At 41.0% G+C, this 16,640-nt stretch overlaps 1 protein-coding gene across 2 annotated transcripts in view; it reads left to right on the forward strand.

The window, feature by feature from the left end:
- Nucleotides 1–16,166, forward strand: part of syt7a (synaptotagmin VIIa) — a 67,575-nt gene extending 51,409 nt beyond the window's left edge. For both annotated transcript variants that reach the window (XM_068314169.1, XM_068314168.1), the window contains 7 exons: nt 703–834; nt 10,645–10,747; nt 12,198–12,465; nt 13,445–13,614; nt 14,173–14,287; nt 14,912–15,111; nt 15,884–16,166. In XM_068314169.1, coding sequence (XP_068170270.1) covers nt 703–834; nt 10,645–10,747; nt 12,198–12,465; nt 13,445–13,614; nt 14,173–14,287; nt 14,912–15,111; nt 15,884–15,988 — 1,093 coding nt within the window. In that variant the 3' untranslated portion in view covers nt 15,989–16,166. The remainder of the gene's footprint in view (nt 1–702; nt 835–10,644; nt 10,748–12,197; nt 12,466–13,444; nt 13,615–14,172; nt 14,288–14,911; nt 15,112–15,883) is intronic.
- The last annotated feature ends 474 nt before the right edge of the window (nt 16,167–16,640 follow it).

Consider the following 16,640-nt stretch of genomic DNA (forward strand, 5'->3'; position numbering starts at 1 on the left):
CACTCAAATAGAAACAATTAGTCCAGATCTTCTTAATGAGGCGTGATTAAATCTTAACTCTGGAGGAAGACGAGCAGCATGTTTGAAGGGAAAGGTGAATCTGGAGGGAAAGCAGGAGGCAGATTCAATAACCAGATGGATTACTGAGCGTGTGGGCGGTTTGTGTGTGTGTGTGTGTGTGTGTGTGTGTGTGTGTGTGTGTGTGTGTGTGTGTGTGTGTGTGTGTGTGTGTGTGTGTGCATACAGGCTTGTTCATAGCTGCTGAATATCACATTCATTAACAGTGTTTAAACAATCATTACATTTAACCAAACATTTTTTTTTCTTTATGATGTGAACTTAGCCTGAACCTGTTGTCAGCACTATTTTATTCCAGTATTAATTTAACCCTTGAGGTTAAGGCCTTCTCTTAATATCCTTCCCTGGACAAAGTGCATGGAGCTGAGGTGTTATGAAGTGCAAATGTACCCTTTATGACAGTACTTCTGTGCAACTGCTCCCTTTCTTCTGCTGTGGTCCCTCATGATCCCACTGCCTCTGCACTTTGGGTCCACCTGAAATGACCTCTCCTTTCTTGTCTCCCCCCCTGCACCACACTTTTTTTGTGTCTGATTCTCCTATCCTTCGCACCTGTTCTATTTTCTTGCCTCTTCTTTCTATTTCTGGTCCTATCTCTTACTCTATGTTTTTATGGGGAACCAGTGAAGGAAAGATGGTGGTCCTGGCTCTGGCCATTGGTGTGGCCGAGCAAGACGACTTTGCCAATATCCCTGACCTGCAGGAAACAGCGCAGGCAGCACCACCAGCCAATCAGGAGCTTCCTCCTGAGAAGAGGTACCAAATAATGTATGCGGGTGCTTGTTCTATTTGAGAGAATGGAGTGCAAATGATAGATGTGAAGGATATTAAATCGTAGCTAAACAACAAATGATTTCAGATTGTAGGGAGAGGAAAGTAGTAGTTTTTCGGCGTTTAAAGTGTTGACTATATTGAGGTAAATTGTGTCACAGACCTCCTGAAATAGCATCACAGCTCAACACTCTGTAACAAAAATAAAAAATGCAAAAAAAAACTAAACATAAAACCAAATACATAAAAACAACCTCAAATGCAGAGATGTGTAAAGCGATAAAGCAATTTAGATGTTAGCTGTAAAGCAATAATGAACTCATAAATCACATCAGGATGGAGCTCACTGCTACACTGGTCCGCTTTCTGCTTTTAGGGCTAAAATTTCAGTAAATCAAATAAAACAGTGTGTTCTCATGCCAGTGGTCTTTTTCCCTGACCATGATAATTATCTTCCCTATTGCAATGACATTCTCCTCCACCATATTCATCTGTATTTATTTGTCTTTTCGCTCCTGCTTTACAGAGACCTCCCATTGGTAATTGTCATTTTTCCTTTGTATTTACATGCTTTTATTATCCCACTCTTTTCTCCTCCTGTGTCTTTTTTTTCTTTTCTTCTGCTGCTCATTAGCTCCCTTCAATCACCCTCTGCTGTTCTGAGAGTCTCGTCTCTGTAGCTCCACCGAGGGCCCAGAGAGCCTCCTCATTATTCCACAACATGGTAGTCACTTACATAAACATGCTGCTAAAAATAAACCTTTTCCTTGCCAGCCACCACCCAGACTAGAAGCCAAAATATTTCCCCTTATCTATAAGGATGCACCACTCTCACTCACATCTCCCTATCTCCCAAAATAATTGGGTTTTCATTCTTTTTAGGAAATGAGCCAATTTTTTTGTCAAACTGTTTAAAACTGACAAATTAGTACACCGGGCTTGTGGTTTTTTTGTGTGTGTTTATTTATTTATTTTTAGCATGCAGCCCTCCAATTAGATCATTTTAACAACCCTTTGATTCTGTGACTTTGAATCGGAGACATTATGAAGACATAATATGACACAACCTTAAAACAGAATGGCAGGTGAGGGAGAACAAATTCCAATTCACTTGTCACACCAATTATCCCTCATTCATAAGCGTTTCATCAATTTGAAACATGATTTAAATCTCGGGCTCTGTTACAATACAGATGGTAACTGTTTTTTATGTAGAGCTGCACAGCTGCAGCTTCAAGCTGCACGAATGAGCTGCGCAGCTGGAAACATCTGCAGCATCTCCCGTCTCCAGTGTGATAGCAGTTCTTCCTGAAATAAGAGGCACCTCTGTTCATCGTAAAAGTTTGTCTTTAGAGCTCCGCTGTGTTAAAACAAGTGAAAAAATTTTGTCTCCCAGATTGTTTTCCTCATTTTACCCTCTCGCCCCGGAGCATTCTGTGGCCGGTTGGCTAGGCTTCTAGGTTTTCTTGTCCAGTCTGGTGTACAAGCATAAATTGGTTTCTTTTCATGCAAACCCTCTGAAGCAGCATCAGTCAGGTGTTGGTGAAGGGAGCCACCAGCATGCAGCTAGATAGCTGCAGCCCAGTTATTGCTGTTAACTCATCACCACAGTGTGTTGCTCATTTACATCACAACTGCCTGTTTAGCTGTGATGTCGAGTTGAGAGTAGCTATGCTACTGTCATTCAGCCAACACTCACAAGAGCTGACTGTAATCTGATAATGATGCAGGATAGGCTGTTTAGCATTGTGTTAAATGTTTAGTATGAAGCATTATGTGGATCTATTCTGAGAAGTAACAACTTGGTACAAATACTCTGTTACTGTAATTCAGTAGCACTCTGAATTATCTGTGTGTAACTGTAGTACGAAATTTTCTGACTGCATTTTTCTTTCTTTTAATGTCTGTATTTTAGCATAAATAGTTGTTCTTTGTAATCTTTTTATTTCAAAGCAGTCCTTCAGTGGATTATTTTTATTTTACATCATTGTGTTCTTTCCCAGGCTCTATTTCAACCCAAAATGTAAAGGTGATCCCTTTTTGCATCCTCTGGTGCATATCACATAGAAACGTTCTTCAAAGAGCTGCTTTTATTTTTTGAAGTTTGGATACAATTCAGAACCTGTACAATTTCACATTTACTTGAGTAAATGTGTTTGCTTTTAACACCTTAGAATATTTTATGAATCAGTCACATCTTGTAACTTGAAGTCCCTTGAATGTTTCTGTCAACAAAACCCTTTCTTCTACGACGACTTTTACTGTGAAACCTTCTGTTAAAATCTGACTTAAGAGGTTTCCACATTCATTGAAATTCTACCTACAAACTGCACAAATGGTTGTTTTATTTATTAGAAAGAGTTGTTTTGTAAGCTTTAGAGGAAGAAAATTTACGCAAGAACACAAAGATTGATGAATACACTCTCAGGTATGGCCTCAGTGGAATAAAACACCTGGTGGAAAAAAACTGATGTACAGATCTTATTTTTTCACCTTATATCAAAATGTTTTGAACGTGTTTAAACTGACACAATCAGGCTGTTGCCGTTTGTCTTTAATAAGCATTAAAGTGTTCTTGGAGTTAAAATGTTGCTTTTGCTAACTTAAAAAATGTCGGTATTGTTTAATGGATTAACGGCAGACCCACAGAGCAACAGAGGAAAACATTTAATGTGTAATTTGTTGAGCACATGACATCTGCCTCATCCAGCTTTTGTGTTCAAAAAAAGTTTATAGATTGACTTGAGCTTCATTTACTATTTTGTAGTCAAAACAGAATGACTGACAGTATGTAGTTATTCAACCATAAATAAACCCTGTTTTGTGAGAGCTGCTGTGTCCCTCTCCTGAACTGGAAACTAATGCCACTTGAGCCACTTCTCATTTTGTTTGTTTCATGAGAAATTACAAATTCAAATGCATAATAAATGATTTAGCCACACTTTAATTGGATGCTAAATTTGGAGGCTCAAATAAGCATTATCCAATGAGTCCACAGTCTATTAGAAATGCAAGGTGTAAGCTTGCTGGGAATATATCATTCCCAGCGGTGTTAGCGCTGACTTCACAGATGTCTGACCATGATTTAATCAATCACACTCTGGTATATTGTTCATTCTAAACAGTATGAGCTGAAGACCAAGTCACACCTCCATCCGTCTTTCACTCTCCACACCCCTCACACGACAATAAAATCAGTTGTATGCATTTCCTGCAAGCGTGTTCTTCATGTGCAATCACTCATCTCCACACCTGCATCTTTCATGCTATACCCTTTGAATTCATTCAATTCCATTGATTTTCTGAGCAGCGTGTCACTGGCAAGTTATCTCAGCTACATATAAAACATCTGATAATGCAAATATGTTTTATAACTATCAGAACATTAAAGTAAAACCTATCATTAATGTCAGCACATTTTATGCCTTAAATATATAAAAAAAATAGTTGTGGAAAGAAAGTAAGTGTATTTATTCTAGCATTATACTTATACACTGTACTAAATACTAAATAATGCAAATAGTGCAAATTCAGATTTTCTCAATAAAACATGGATAAATTATGGAATCAGGATAATAAGGATCCTGCGTCTGACCTTAGATGTCCAAGAGGTGTTAGCAGATCGTCTAAAGAGATATCTCCACCATTCCACAATAAAATTCTCAGATGTTTGAATTTAAAGATGTTTGATTTTAAGTAAGTATGGCATAAAGAGCTATAATTATCTTATATAAAAACAACAGAACTACAGTTTTGAACCATTTATTGTCTCGCGGGTCTGCAACTACTCGTGCATTTTAAAGATCTGAGCCCTCCATTCGCTGCTGGAAACATTAGTACTCCCGGCCTTGCACTACAATTAGCTAAATAATCTTGTTAATTCTTATTTACCCTTCAGCAGTGTGTTAACGCTTCATTACTGCTCGGCCATAGTTGAAGAAAAGCCAAACCAGCACACTGTTATCCCCACTGGCCATGAGAAGGTGTTCTGGTGCATGATGGGTGTTTTACTGACCTTGTGTGTGCAATTGCTGGATGAAAGTGTTCTCGCTGCTCATTTGTTTATGAGATGAGGCTGTGGCTGACTGACAGTAGGAAATGCAGCTGTTGGTAATGATAGAAACTTTCCAACCAAGGTCAGACTTTTTCAGGAGAGAGAAAGAGAGAGAGAGAGAAAGAGAGAGAGAGAGAGAGAGAGAGAGAGAGAGAGAGAGAGAGAGATGGAGAAGAAGCTGCCTGATTAAAATAGCAGAAGAGCTCAGTTGTATTATAAGATTGTGTGTTGCTTTGATTCTGGGGCCACACATGCTGTGATGTTTAGATCCCAGGCATCTTAGGTTGTGGATCTTAGAAAGCTTAATTAGGATGTTAGAGATGGCTCATTAATGCCTCATTGGTGTTCACTCAAACAATTCTGCTGCGATTCAGTGAAGCAGCACTGTAGGTTCTCCTCCAGTGTTTCTATAAAGAGAAGCCACTGGCCCCCAGAGCTTTGAATCTAGATCTCTCCCTGAGCGGCGCGTCAACGGTCCAATAAGGACGAGGGTTCAGGACGGAGGAGGAGGGATATATCCTATCACACATTAACATTCAATCCACTTGCCTGTGGTCTTTTAATTATTCATCCATGCATATTACATCATTTTGTTGGAGTCAGTGGAGTTACTTCTTGTTTCAGAATGCATCTCGCAGATATTGATAAATATAGATGTACACGCTGCCTCCAAGACGTAATGCACTCCGATTCTCTGAATGCTTGTTGATTGTCAAACAGACTGTAGAACATTACATCATCATTTATGAGCTTATTGTGCTGCTTAACATGACAAGAAAGGCCAAGACGAATAAAGCACACGACAGTTATGACCTTTTTGCCTAAATCAATATAAATGATTGTTGTATTTAAATCCATAACTGTTTGTTTGCACTTTAACTGTATTAGACTGAGGAGGGCACTGACGTTTATGTGGTGGAGGATGCGCTAATAGTTCAAACATTCTGATGTTATAGGCATACACACACACACACACACACACACATACACACACTTTTAAGTCTTGTTGGAGGTCATAATGTTGTTATAATTCCTCCAGATGATATAATCTTTGTGTTTGTACATAAACACATAAATTGATTATGCTCTGCTGTGCTCTTCTAACACGGTGCTCCTCCTGCGACAGGGGCTTTACTGGCCCGACTAATCAGTTGAGTCCTCAGGGGTTCTGCTTAAGACCATCCCTGAGGCTGTGGCCCCCCCGTTGCCACCTCGCTCATCCAAGCATTACAGGCGAAATGTTGAAATGCTTTCAGTGATGTACCATGAGAGGGACAAAGTAGATAGCACTAACGTGGTAAAAAGGACTCGCGGAGAGTAAAGGAGGAGGAGAGGGCATTCGTTCATCCATCCATCCACATGTCAGGGGACGATGAGAGGATGGAGGCTACAAATCTATCTTCCCTCCATGAAACCAGTAGAGGAGGGTACTTATTGTACTCTGCACATCCATGCGTTATACAGGGCTAAAGGCAGCACTCCAGTCAGCAGATAAATGCTGGTACACATGCTCATCTCATCTACAAATAGATGGCTGGTGACTTGGGAGATGAGCTATTTGGAGCATTAACCTGGGACCCCCATGTCCTGTTGGCAATCTCTGAATTTAATAAGCTTTCAAACCATTTGGTACACGTGTGTTTGGAGTTTTAATGGACTTTTCAAATGTTTTGATAGATTTCACATTTAATTGAGACAGGAATGCTAAATTGCAAAGCATATTGGGAGGTCATAAAGGGAGGTGTGGCTCAGAACCTAATATTTGGTTAATATCATAAATTTTATTGTATTATAGCCCAGAGGGTATTAGACAGTCACAAATTTTAAAACCTGAAATTTGGCTCCCAATAAAATTTAAGTAGATATAACAAGCAGTGCAGCAGGCGGCAATAGGTGCTCACTTAATTGTTTTTTAGTTGTTGTTTTCTTCCATTTGAGTTTCAGTGAGAGACACAGATATAGAGAAGGCAGAATTCATCTCCTCCCTCTTCCTGAAATGGGATTCCAGCAGAGGATGTTATTTTAGTCTCGTTTCCAGCTCCAACATGCAGGAAGAAAATAGTTAACAGTTTAAAAAAAAGTCCATATTTAAATGTTGCAGCAACATGTTCGGTCATAGCCTGAGAAGCGAAGCAGCAGATAAGACGGACGCCAGCGTGAATATACATGTGTTTCATGTGGAGGATGAGTTATGTTCGCAGCTCCACTCTTCACCGCTGGGGCTTTGACAGTACATAATCCTGGGAAGTATGTTGTGGCCCCCCACAGCATGATAGATCTACAGGGCAGTTATGAAATAGAGGATAGACATTGAGATACATCACTTTAAGTCTCAGGAGAGGTTGTTTGTTTGAGTGTGACATGTTTGCAGACAGGTGGGGGGGATGGGGCTTTCTTTCTCGCGTTTCTCTCCAGCCTAGAAGTGGAGTGTCTTTACCCCCCCTTCCCCTCTCTTCGAGCTGCTGGCCCTCGGTCAGGTAACAAAACAGGATAGTATCACAGGACGGTGAAACCCAAAGTGGCCCCGCCTGCCTCCATATGTGTGTTCATGTGAATGTGTGTGTCTGAGAGGCTCTCACCCGTACCTGTCATATATCCTAAACCTTATCTTTGTTCTCAGTGTGTTTGCCTGTTTGCTGCACCCCTCGAAACACACCCTTCCCCTGCGCCCGATCCCAAAGCCTCCTGTCACACACGCACCCCTAACCCCCATATGTATGGTCTGTGTTTTCTGGAGCCGTTGCCATGCCAACAGCCCACTTTCTGTGCCTTAGCTGTGGGAGATTCTGATCTGAACTCGAGTCCACTCTGCCTCCCACTGGATACTGTAGACAACTGCAGGCTGTACAGCTTTCGCTTCCTCATCAAACCCTAAAGGGGTTCAGATAGCAAAAGCATTGGCGCCAAAATGTAACTGTAGAATCTCCCTCGCCCAAAATTAATAGAATTTACAATTTGTGATACACTGTAATCTGGGGAAGTACAGTAATTTATTTGCTGCAATCAAATCTGCAGCCCCAGCTGATTTGTTTCTGGAGCTTGGAGGTGGTGCTGGAGCAGAGAACCACCTCAGGTGCTGTGGAGAACGGCTGCTAGAAAGGCCATTCCCCTAACTGCACTAGCTTTTACCTAAGAATGCATCAAATCCCTGAATGAAGCATGATGGACAATGAATAATTGAAGGCATTCGCTTGCCCATTGATAGCTGGGAGGTGGAGGAGGGAGATGCCTTAAAAAAAAAACCAAATCTCTCCGTCCTTATGACTTTTTCCAGACAGATTTTGAGTTGATGTTTTGCCTCGCCTTTTCCTCCCCTCCCAAACTCTTTGCCTGCAGTTTAGAAAATAGATAAACAGGCCAGTGAAAATGAAATTACCTCCCTTGGCAACTAATACAACTAATGCCAATTGATGAATATTCCCTTCCCCTCTTGAATTCGTTAACATTCCTCTTCCCCTCCGTCTCACTCTGGTTCCTTTGCTGGTTGAAGTGTCTGTTTGCTTGTCTTGTTTTGCTTGCTTTTTCTGTCTGTCTATTTGTCAGTATATTTTCCACTGGTTCTGTCCTTGTCTTCTCCAAAAAATGTACACATTATTGCATTCAACATCAATTCTCATCCAAATTTGCAGTTTAGAGCACTCCAAAATGTATGAGCCATGAAACAGACATTCTCTCGGTGAAAAGCTCGTCAGAGAATGCTGGCCAGACAGAGACAGACAGACTTTCTATGGGCTCCTTGTTTTCTGCCTGTCCAAGGCATTGCCTTCACTCTCCGAGTGACAACTACTTGCATATACAGTATAATATATGCACATGTAGCCGATGCCAGTTTATGCTTTGGCCCTTGTGTCCCCAGTCCACACTTTTAGAGTGTTACTTAAAGCTTAGAAATCAGGTTGGCTTAAGAGTTCATTTCTGTGATTTCTAATCACAACTTCATTTGTTCCTTCAGCCTCTTTTGTGACACTCTAAACGTGCACTTCCTATGTTCTTACTACTTGTCTCCTTTTTTTGTGCTTTCAATTATGTAATCTTGACTGGCACGTCTTACTTTCTCTTTCACACTATATCTTATCTATCCTTCATTTTGATCTCTCCATGTGAAGAACGATAGTTCTCTCTTTCCTCTTCCTGGTGATCAGTTGTATTGATTGTCTCTTCCTTCCCTCTTTGTGCTCTCTCTCTCTCTCTTTAGCATGTTCGCTCCTTTGTCTCCTGTTAGAGATACTGTGTGTGCATAGCTCTTTATTTTTTTGTCTCTTATTTTTTGATACTGACCAAACTAAGCCTTTCTTGTGTTTTCAGGCTTTCCTTCCTCCATTCCCTATCTTTTCTTACAGCTCTCGTCTTTCTCTCTAATGTGCTGGTGTTTGTAACAATCTCACTCTATTTGGTTTTGGTTTGTGTAACCTCACTGTTCATGCTATTGATGATCACCTCTTCTTATACAGATAAATAATTCTCAGCTTGATTTTCCTTTTCTTACATTTCGTGTTGAAACTTTCTATCTTATCTACAATCTTTATGATTTATATCCGTGTGTTTGTGCGTTTGCAACTCCAGCATCCTCTCCGCATCTGTTCATTTCTTTTCTTTGCTCTGTATGTTTCTCTTCTTTTTCTTCCTCCTCTATTTACCATTTCTTTACTGCCTAACAGTGTTTCTGTGTTCAGCCGCTCCATATGCCTTGACCAGTCATCTATGGAGTGATCTGTGTCCAATGTGCAACATTACATTGGCCTGGAATTTTGTATTTGACTCTTTGTTTTTTTCTATCTTTCTACATTAATTTCAATCTCATAACTGATTCTCTTCTTAATTGTTAAGTCTTCTTTTGCTGTTTTTTTGTTTACATTTTGTGATTCTTACTTTCATGATGTATGAACATAGAGGTTTTTCTCCCAAAATGTTTGTCCCACTTTAATGTTATTTTTTATTAACATTTCTCATGTGAAGGAACTTAACATCTATTAACATTTGTATCTAAATATCAGCTCTGCCATGGGAGATCTCTCCTCTCTCTTTTATGTTTTTTTCTCAATATTTTGTGTTGTTGATGCAGATACTGAATAATTGAAACCATTAAACTCAAAACGTAAAAAATCTGTTTCACATCTCTCCTGTTAAACGTGTAGTCATCTACACATTGCTATACATGTCTGTCTGCTGTATCTATAGTGATGTCATGTTGCTATACATGTCATTATACTTGTGTGTCTCATGTCTTTAGGGATACTAAGGGTTGATCATGAACTCTGTGGGGACTGCAGATAATCAATTGGTTTCAGTCAACTTCAAATTTAGTGATTCTGTTTTATGTTTTATGTTTTCTTGAAAATATGTTTGTTTACTTGGTGAAGGTAACTTGCCTGTTAGACATTTGGATATTTGCCCCACTGGACATATGTAGAGTCATCTCAGATTCCAAGTTTCATCAAACATTGATCACATCAAATAACCTCAGTTTTAGTGCCTGCCATTAATGTGTGGAGCCTTTGGCAGGTTTTTTTTTTCTGGCTTTGCTTATGATAGAGAAAACACAATCCACTTTGAAGTGACATCTATCCAAAGCAAACTGGGACTCAATTGGTCCTTTCAGGTAGACGGTTTTTAAACATCAAACAGGTGGAGTTTGGACGCCCGTGTGTGCCCAGACATTCTCTCTTTCTGGACACGAGTTAGGTTCTCACCAGATGTCCTCACCATATTATCTGGGGCTCAACCTTTGCTTTTATTCGCAGGGGTAACAAGCCAGCTAATAGCCCCAAAGGTCAACCCCCTGATGCTGATGGTCACTCCTCTGTAACTGACCTCGCCAACTCTCTCACTGGAGACATGGTGATGGTAAGACCTTCTACCCCACTGCACATCCATCCCTTTTGTTAAAGTATTCGTGCCATATAATGCTGAGGAATGCAGCTATTGCACAGTCTGTCAACATTTGCTTAGTATCTTTTCATAGCAACCTTATTCTGGAGGCGTGCCGTTTGCTATTTAGAAATGTCATGCCTTCAGAAATATTCTCAATTTTGGAAGGTCAACCAGTTTTGGGAAGGTTCACTATTGTTCGGAGTCTTGTCCATTTGTAGATTATGTCTCTCACTGAGGATCTGTGGAGTCCTAGAGCCTTAGAAATAGCTTTTGTCTCTTCCAAGACTGATGTACTTAAATAATCTTCTGGTAGAAGAATGGAGAAATGACAACTACAATGCAGATCATCAGCCATACACAGTCTGCTCAAAAAAAGCAGACAATGTTAGCAATTCTCCACAGAATAATGTCCTACATAAATTCAGTACTAGTCAGTCCATCTGTGTGTTAATATTAATTTTATTTTTACAAATAATGATGTTTTTTGTTGGTGGTGACAACTCAGGAAGAAAGATGTATTCTCATTAGAGCTAAACAGAGATCACTTGCAACTATGAGTGTGTGAACCATCAAGATAACCAAATCTAATCCGAGCAAAAAATAGGAATTTGACAATGGAGATTACACTGTGAATGAAGGCTTTGTCACTTTGAAATTGAAGCTTGGCCTAAAGCATTGATATTAACATTTTCAGCATGACTCACAGAGCTTGTTTGCAGTCGAACCAGACAACCAGTCCGGTTTCTTTCAAGGATTCAGCAGAGGCTGTCACACAAAGTGGTCGTCTTATCTCCCTCAAAGTTCTCAAACATTTCATCTTAATTTGTGCTACTATTAGAAAGATAAAACAACAGAGGACCGGCACACAAGGTGGAGCCACAGGGAGCAAAGAAGCTACCGTAAAGACAAGGGATGACTTGCAACCTTGAGTTCTGTCCGTTCATTTTTCCCACTTTTGAAATGCCCCCCCACCCCCACACACACACCCTTTCTCTCCTCTTTCTATTTGTCTCTCCCTCTCGCCTTTTCTCTCTCCATTAGATGCCGTTCATCAGATAGTGGTCTTTCAGAGCTGAGCAGTGATAAAACTGAGAGAGTAGCTGTGAGACAGAATGGGTGGTCTGAAGCTCCTCTATCTTCAATCTGAGCACCTCATGCCTCTTAAGAACATTAGAACGGAAATAAAACTCTCTCAGTCCTCTTAATGTCAGTCCGATCTTTTCCTTTGAGCTGCTGCTTGAGTATGCTGCGATAGAAACGCAGCTCTAGATTCTCCTCCCCTCTCAGCTTCTGTCCGTCACGGTCTGCATACACGTGTGTGTGTCAGAGAAAGTGTTGCCCTTGGAGTGAACTTTTCACAAGAGTGGCTGCTGCCAACGGTCCCTGCATTTCTATTTATTTGACTACTTTTCTGACCTTGCAGCTGTCTCCAGGTTCAGAAGATGATGACGGTGAAGGACCTATCAGTGAGAAGCTGGGTCGTATCCAGTTTAGCATAGGCTACAGCTTCCAGAACACAACCCTCACCGTTAAAGTTCTCAGGGGCCAGGAGCTCCCGGCCAAGGATTTCTCCGGCACCTCCGACCCCTTCGTTAAAATATACCTGCTACCTGACAAGAAGCACAAGTTGGAGACCAAGGTCAAGAGGAAGAACCTCAACCCCCACTGGAATGAAACCTTCTTGTTTGAGGGTCGGTATTTTTGCCACTCACCTGTCGCAGTTGTAAACCATACATTATGTGTGGGTTTGATCAGGTTTCTCTGATAGTGGACTAGATGTATAAAATTCAACCCAACAGCTGTCAACAGATTGTGATTCAACTATTTCTAAATAACTATATGAGATCCGTTTTTTCCCACCTGAGCTGTGCCTATTTCAAGGCACTGAGAACATTATGGGCAAAAATGGGAAAGGGACTCAGCAGAGCTGTAAATTAAGTTTTAATCAATAGACATTTTGAGAAAATACAGTACTTACTCACTTTCTTGCTGGGAGATCAATACCAAATACTAAAATTTGTATTCTACAAATGAAGCCAAGGCATAACTGAGAGAAAGTTAACTTGGCTCAGTCACAAATGAAACATAATGATCTACCACTTCTAACATGTATTATGGTTTATCTGTTAAGCAGCTTCATGTTCAGCTATGTGAACCAGTTTTGTTTCAAACAATTCAAGTGTTAATGGCAATGAAGAAAAAAGAGCAATTTTGATTAAATTTGATGAAATCTCAAGCTCCCAAAGTTTCATTTTATTTTTATTTAGAAGGGGAACAAAAGGAACAATTGTACAGGGAGCTCCAAACTGCTGATTTAAGCGGCATCCGTTCAGGGAGCAGTGAAGTGCTTCACAACTGCATGATTTAAAATTAGGTTCATTATGGCCATTGTGCTTGGATGACAACACAGTGGTAAAATGGACAAAATGATTTCCAAAAGTCTCTTGAAAAATAAATGAGATAGGTTTTTGTGATGATTGTAAAATGATCGCAGTTATTTGAGAGTGCTGGCTGGTCCTGCGGTTTTTGAAATGCACTTTGGCCTTTGCCAAATTTATTCTTGTTAGCGGGTAGAAAAGTGTTTTGCCTTCTCAGTACTGTCAAGCAGCGGATTTTACTTTCTGTAACTTAAGCCTTTCCTCAGTTCATCTGGGTCTGTCTGTGTTTCAGGCTTCCCATATGAGAAGGTGAGAGAGCGGACTCTATACCTTCAGGTCTTGGACTACGACCGCTTCAGCAGGAATGACCCCATTGGAGAGGTGTCAATTCCCCTTAACAAGGTTGAACTGGGCCAGATAAAGACCTTCTGGAAAGAGCTCAAGCCCTGCAGTGATGGCAGTGTAAGATGACACAGACAGTCCACTGTTTTCATTCATAGTTTGGATTTGCCGTCTGATTCAAACATGTCTGGTTACATTTGCTGACTACTTTGGATGTGAACCTGATGTATGTGAGTTGATGTTCCCCCGAGGAGACATGATATGTTGTATTCATTACACATGTTAAATACAGAAAATAGAATGTATGACTTTGTCAAAATGATTTGAATGCATGGTTGGGTTGTTAAAACTGTACATACCCGACTAATCTTTTGTGACTTTGGTTTTCAAGTTATGTTAAGTAATAATTTGATGTAAAAGATATATTTGATTCTTAAAATGTTAGTGCAGTTGCCAGCGGTAAGTTCTAAAAACACATCTGTAATAATCGCCACAAGCCCACAGTCTACTCAAGCTTTATTTATTTGGATCTGATTGGCTATTGGAAAGGTGAATCAACAAAACATGTGTGATGTCACAAATTCCAAAATTGAGACCAAGAGAGATATTGAGGATCTTAAACACAGGATTAGACGACCTGATTCAAAATCCATTGTGTTTTGTGTGTCTGTTGCTCAGGGGAGGCGAGGAGACCTGCTGGTGTCTCTCTGCTATAATCCCACAGCCAACACCATCACTGTGAACATCATCAAAGCACGCAATCTCAAAGCCATGGACATCGGGGGCACCTCAGGTGGAGGATTCTCTTTTTATTTTATTTTATCTTTTCTCTTTCTAACCTTACTGACCAGCGTGAAGCCCTTCTCATGACAATGGAAGCTCTGTGGCTCCACATGCAGCTCCGTCTGGCCTGTCCATGCACAGGACAGTCAGAATGTGGCTGTCTTAGCTAGCAGCACCATAGCGAGCTGTGGGAAGCAAGGTGACATTACATCAAACATCTTTCCTGTTCCCTCTTTTCCTGTATATCTATGAGGATCTTCAGCCTCCCAGCCAAATCTGTGTCAAGCTCAGTCTGGCGCTGGTTTTTAAAGTATCAGGTCTCTTGTAAAATGACTGCTTCCTGCAGTAGAGGGAGCAGCGGTGTCTGTTAGTGTGACAGAATATGATAAGACTCCAGACTGTGATAGAATTGCAAAACCTTATTTCCATAAAGACTTGGCTCATTTGTATGTTTCTTAGTTCAGGGAATGAGTTGACCTTGAGCTCAGACTGGGTATCAGCCTCCCTGCTGCCTTCTCTGACTTTAACAATTAGGAGGATAATTGCGAACGTGACCCTTAAAGTCACCCTGGGTGGCCGTCTTTATCCTCGGTCTCATGTAAACTACAGTTCTCTGTGTGTGTCCACGTTACAGATCCATATGTGAAAGTGTGGCTGATGCACAAGGACAAGCGTGTAGAGAAGAAAAAGACGGTGACAATGAAGCGCTGTCTGAACCCCGTCTTCAATGAGTCCTTCCCCTTCGACGTGCCCGCCCACGTGCTGAGGGAGACCACCATCATCATCACCGTCATGGACAAGGACAGGCTCAGCCGTAATGATGTTATCGGCAAGGTAACATCCCTTTATTACATAAATGTTCTTCCAGTTGACATGTTGGTAGAGTGAAGGCAGTGAAACATCTGTAATGTAAAATGAAGTGTTGGACAGGGCCCTGAGGAAACACCAAATACATCTCAAAGCTGTGTCTCACCTGTAAAAAAAGACTGAACCACCAGCAACAGCTACATCTCTGCATCCGCTGCACGTCTCTCTTGAGCTTTGCTCATTCAGAATTCAGAATGGAACCCTTCATGAGTAACAAAACTCTGATTGAGGCATTATGTATCTAATGAATAAAATGAGGCTTATTTAGGTACTGGTGTCTACGAGTGTGTGCAATCTATTCCTGATCCACAAAAAGATCACCTGGAACAAGTTGCTTGCTGTTACAACGGGTAGTTACTGTACCTGTAACTACTGTCAGTGTACTGCTAAGATAATAAAGACCCATTTCAAATTTTTGGTAGAGAGATGATTTTTGATTTGTCCGTCTTCTCCATTCCAGAAATTCAAATCAATATTCACTCATTTAGGCTCCACAATATGTTGTGTGCTGATTACTTTGTTGTTTAGGTTTTTGTGATATCAGCTGACGGCTTTTAAAAATCAAAAGTGTTAAACTTCAGTTGTTGATTTTCTTGGAGACGCCAGTGTGTCCTGCTGAGAAGTAGGCTTCATTGATTCATTCTTTAACAGGCAGTAATGTTTCATGTTCCATGTCTGAAATGGATTATGGATTATTTCATACATCTACATTATCTCTGCTCTCCTCCTCTTCACTCAGATCTACCTATCATGGAAGAGTGGACCAGCAGAGGTGAAGCACTGGAAAGACATGCTGGCTCGGCCGCGTACCAATGTTGCCCAGTGGCACGCTCTTAAGGCCTGATCACGCCACCCAGCGCCCTTCAAGACCTCTTCCTGCCTCCTATAGCCCCTACCCCCCACTCCCGTCCTTATGCACAAGACTGACTTGCTGCCAGGCTGCGAAACACGGGTACAATTAGCCATCTGCTCTCTTAAACCTTTAAACTCTTTTCTCTTCTTTCAGAATCTCTATTCCTCCCAGAGTCCTCGCTCTTCTGCTGTTTCCTCCTCTTCATACGACTGCGTCTTAATTTGTGTCTCTCAATGTAGTCGACGCCACCCCCCACCCCCCCTGTTTCTGACCATCTGTACATCTGTCTGTGTCCTTCTGCAGTTTGCCTGTCTGGTCCAATGTTCAGTTACATTGTCAGCCCCTCGGTTCTGAACTGCACTGCAGTCCCTGACCCATTTAAGGTGCCAGTCCCACGGGATCACAAAGAATCTTGCATAATGATCTAATCTCATTTAATCCTATTGTGTGACTAATCCAGGTCCACAATACTATACAGTGTCTACTGTATATACATGTACTGAATATAGTACAGTAGGCATATAGAGTGCAGAGCTCCTCCTATACACGACTAGTACACCGTATATAATCCATAGTCCGTCTGCTGTTCCCGTCTCCCGTGCCGTTTGCCTCCTCATCTCTGTCCATCTCAAGTGTCTCATTT

This window comes from Antennarius striatus, chromosome 4 (assembly GCF_040054535.1).
Source record: "Antennarius striatus isolate MH-2024 chromosome 4, ASM4005453v1, whole genome shotgun sequence".
In the NCBI taxonomy this organism is placed as follows: domain Eukaryota; kingdom Metazoa; phylum Chordata; class Actinopteri; order Lophiiformes; family Antennariidae; genus Antennarius; species Antennarius striatus.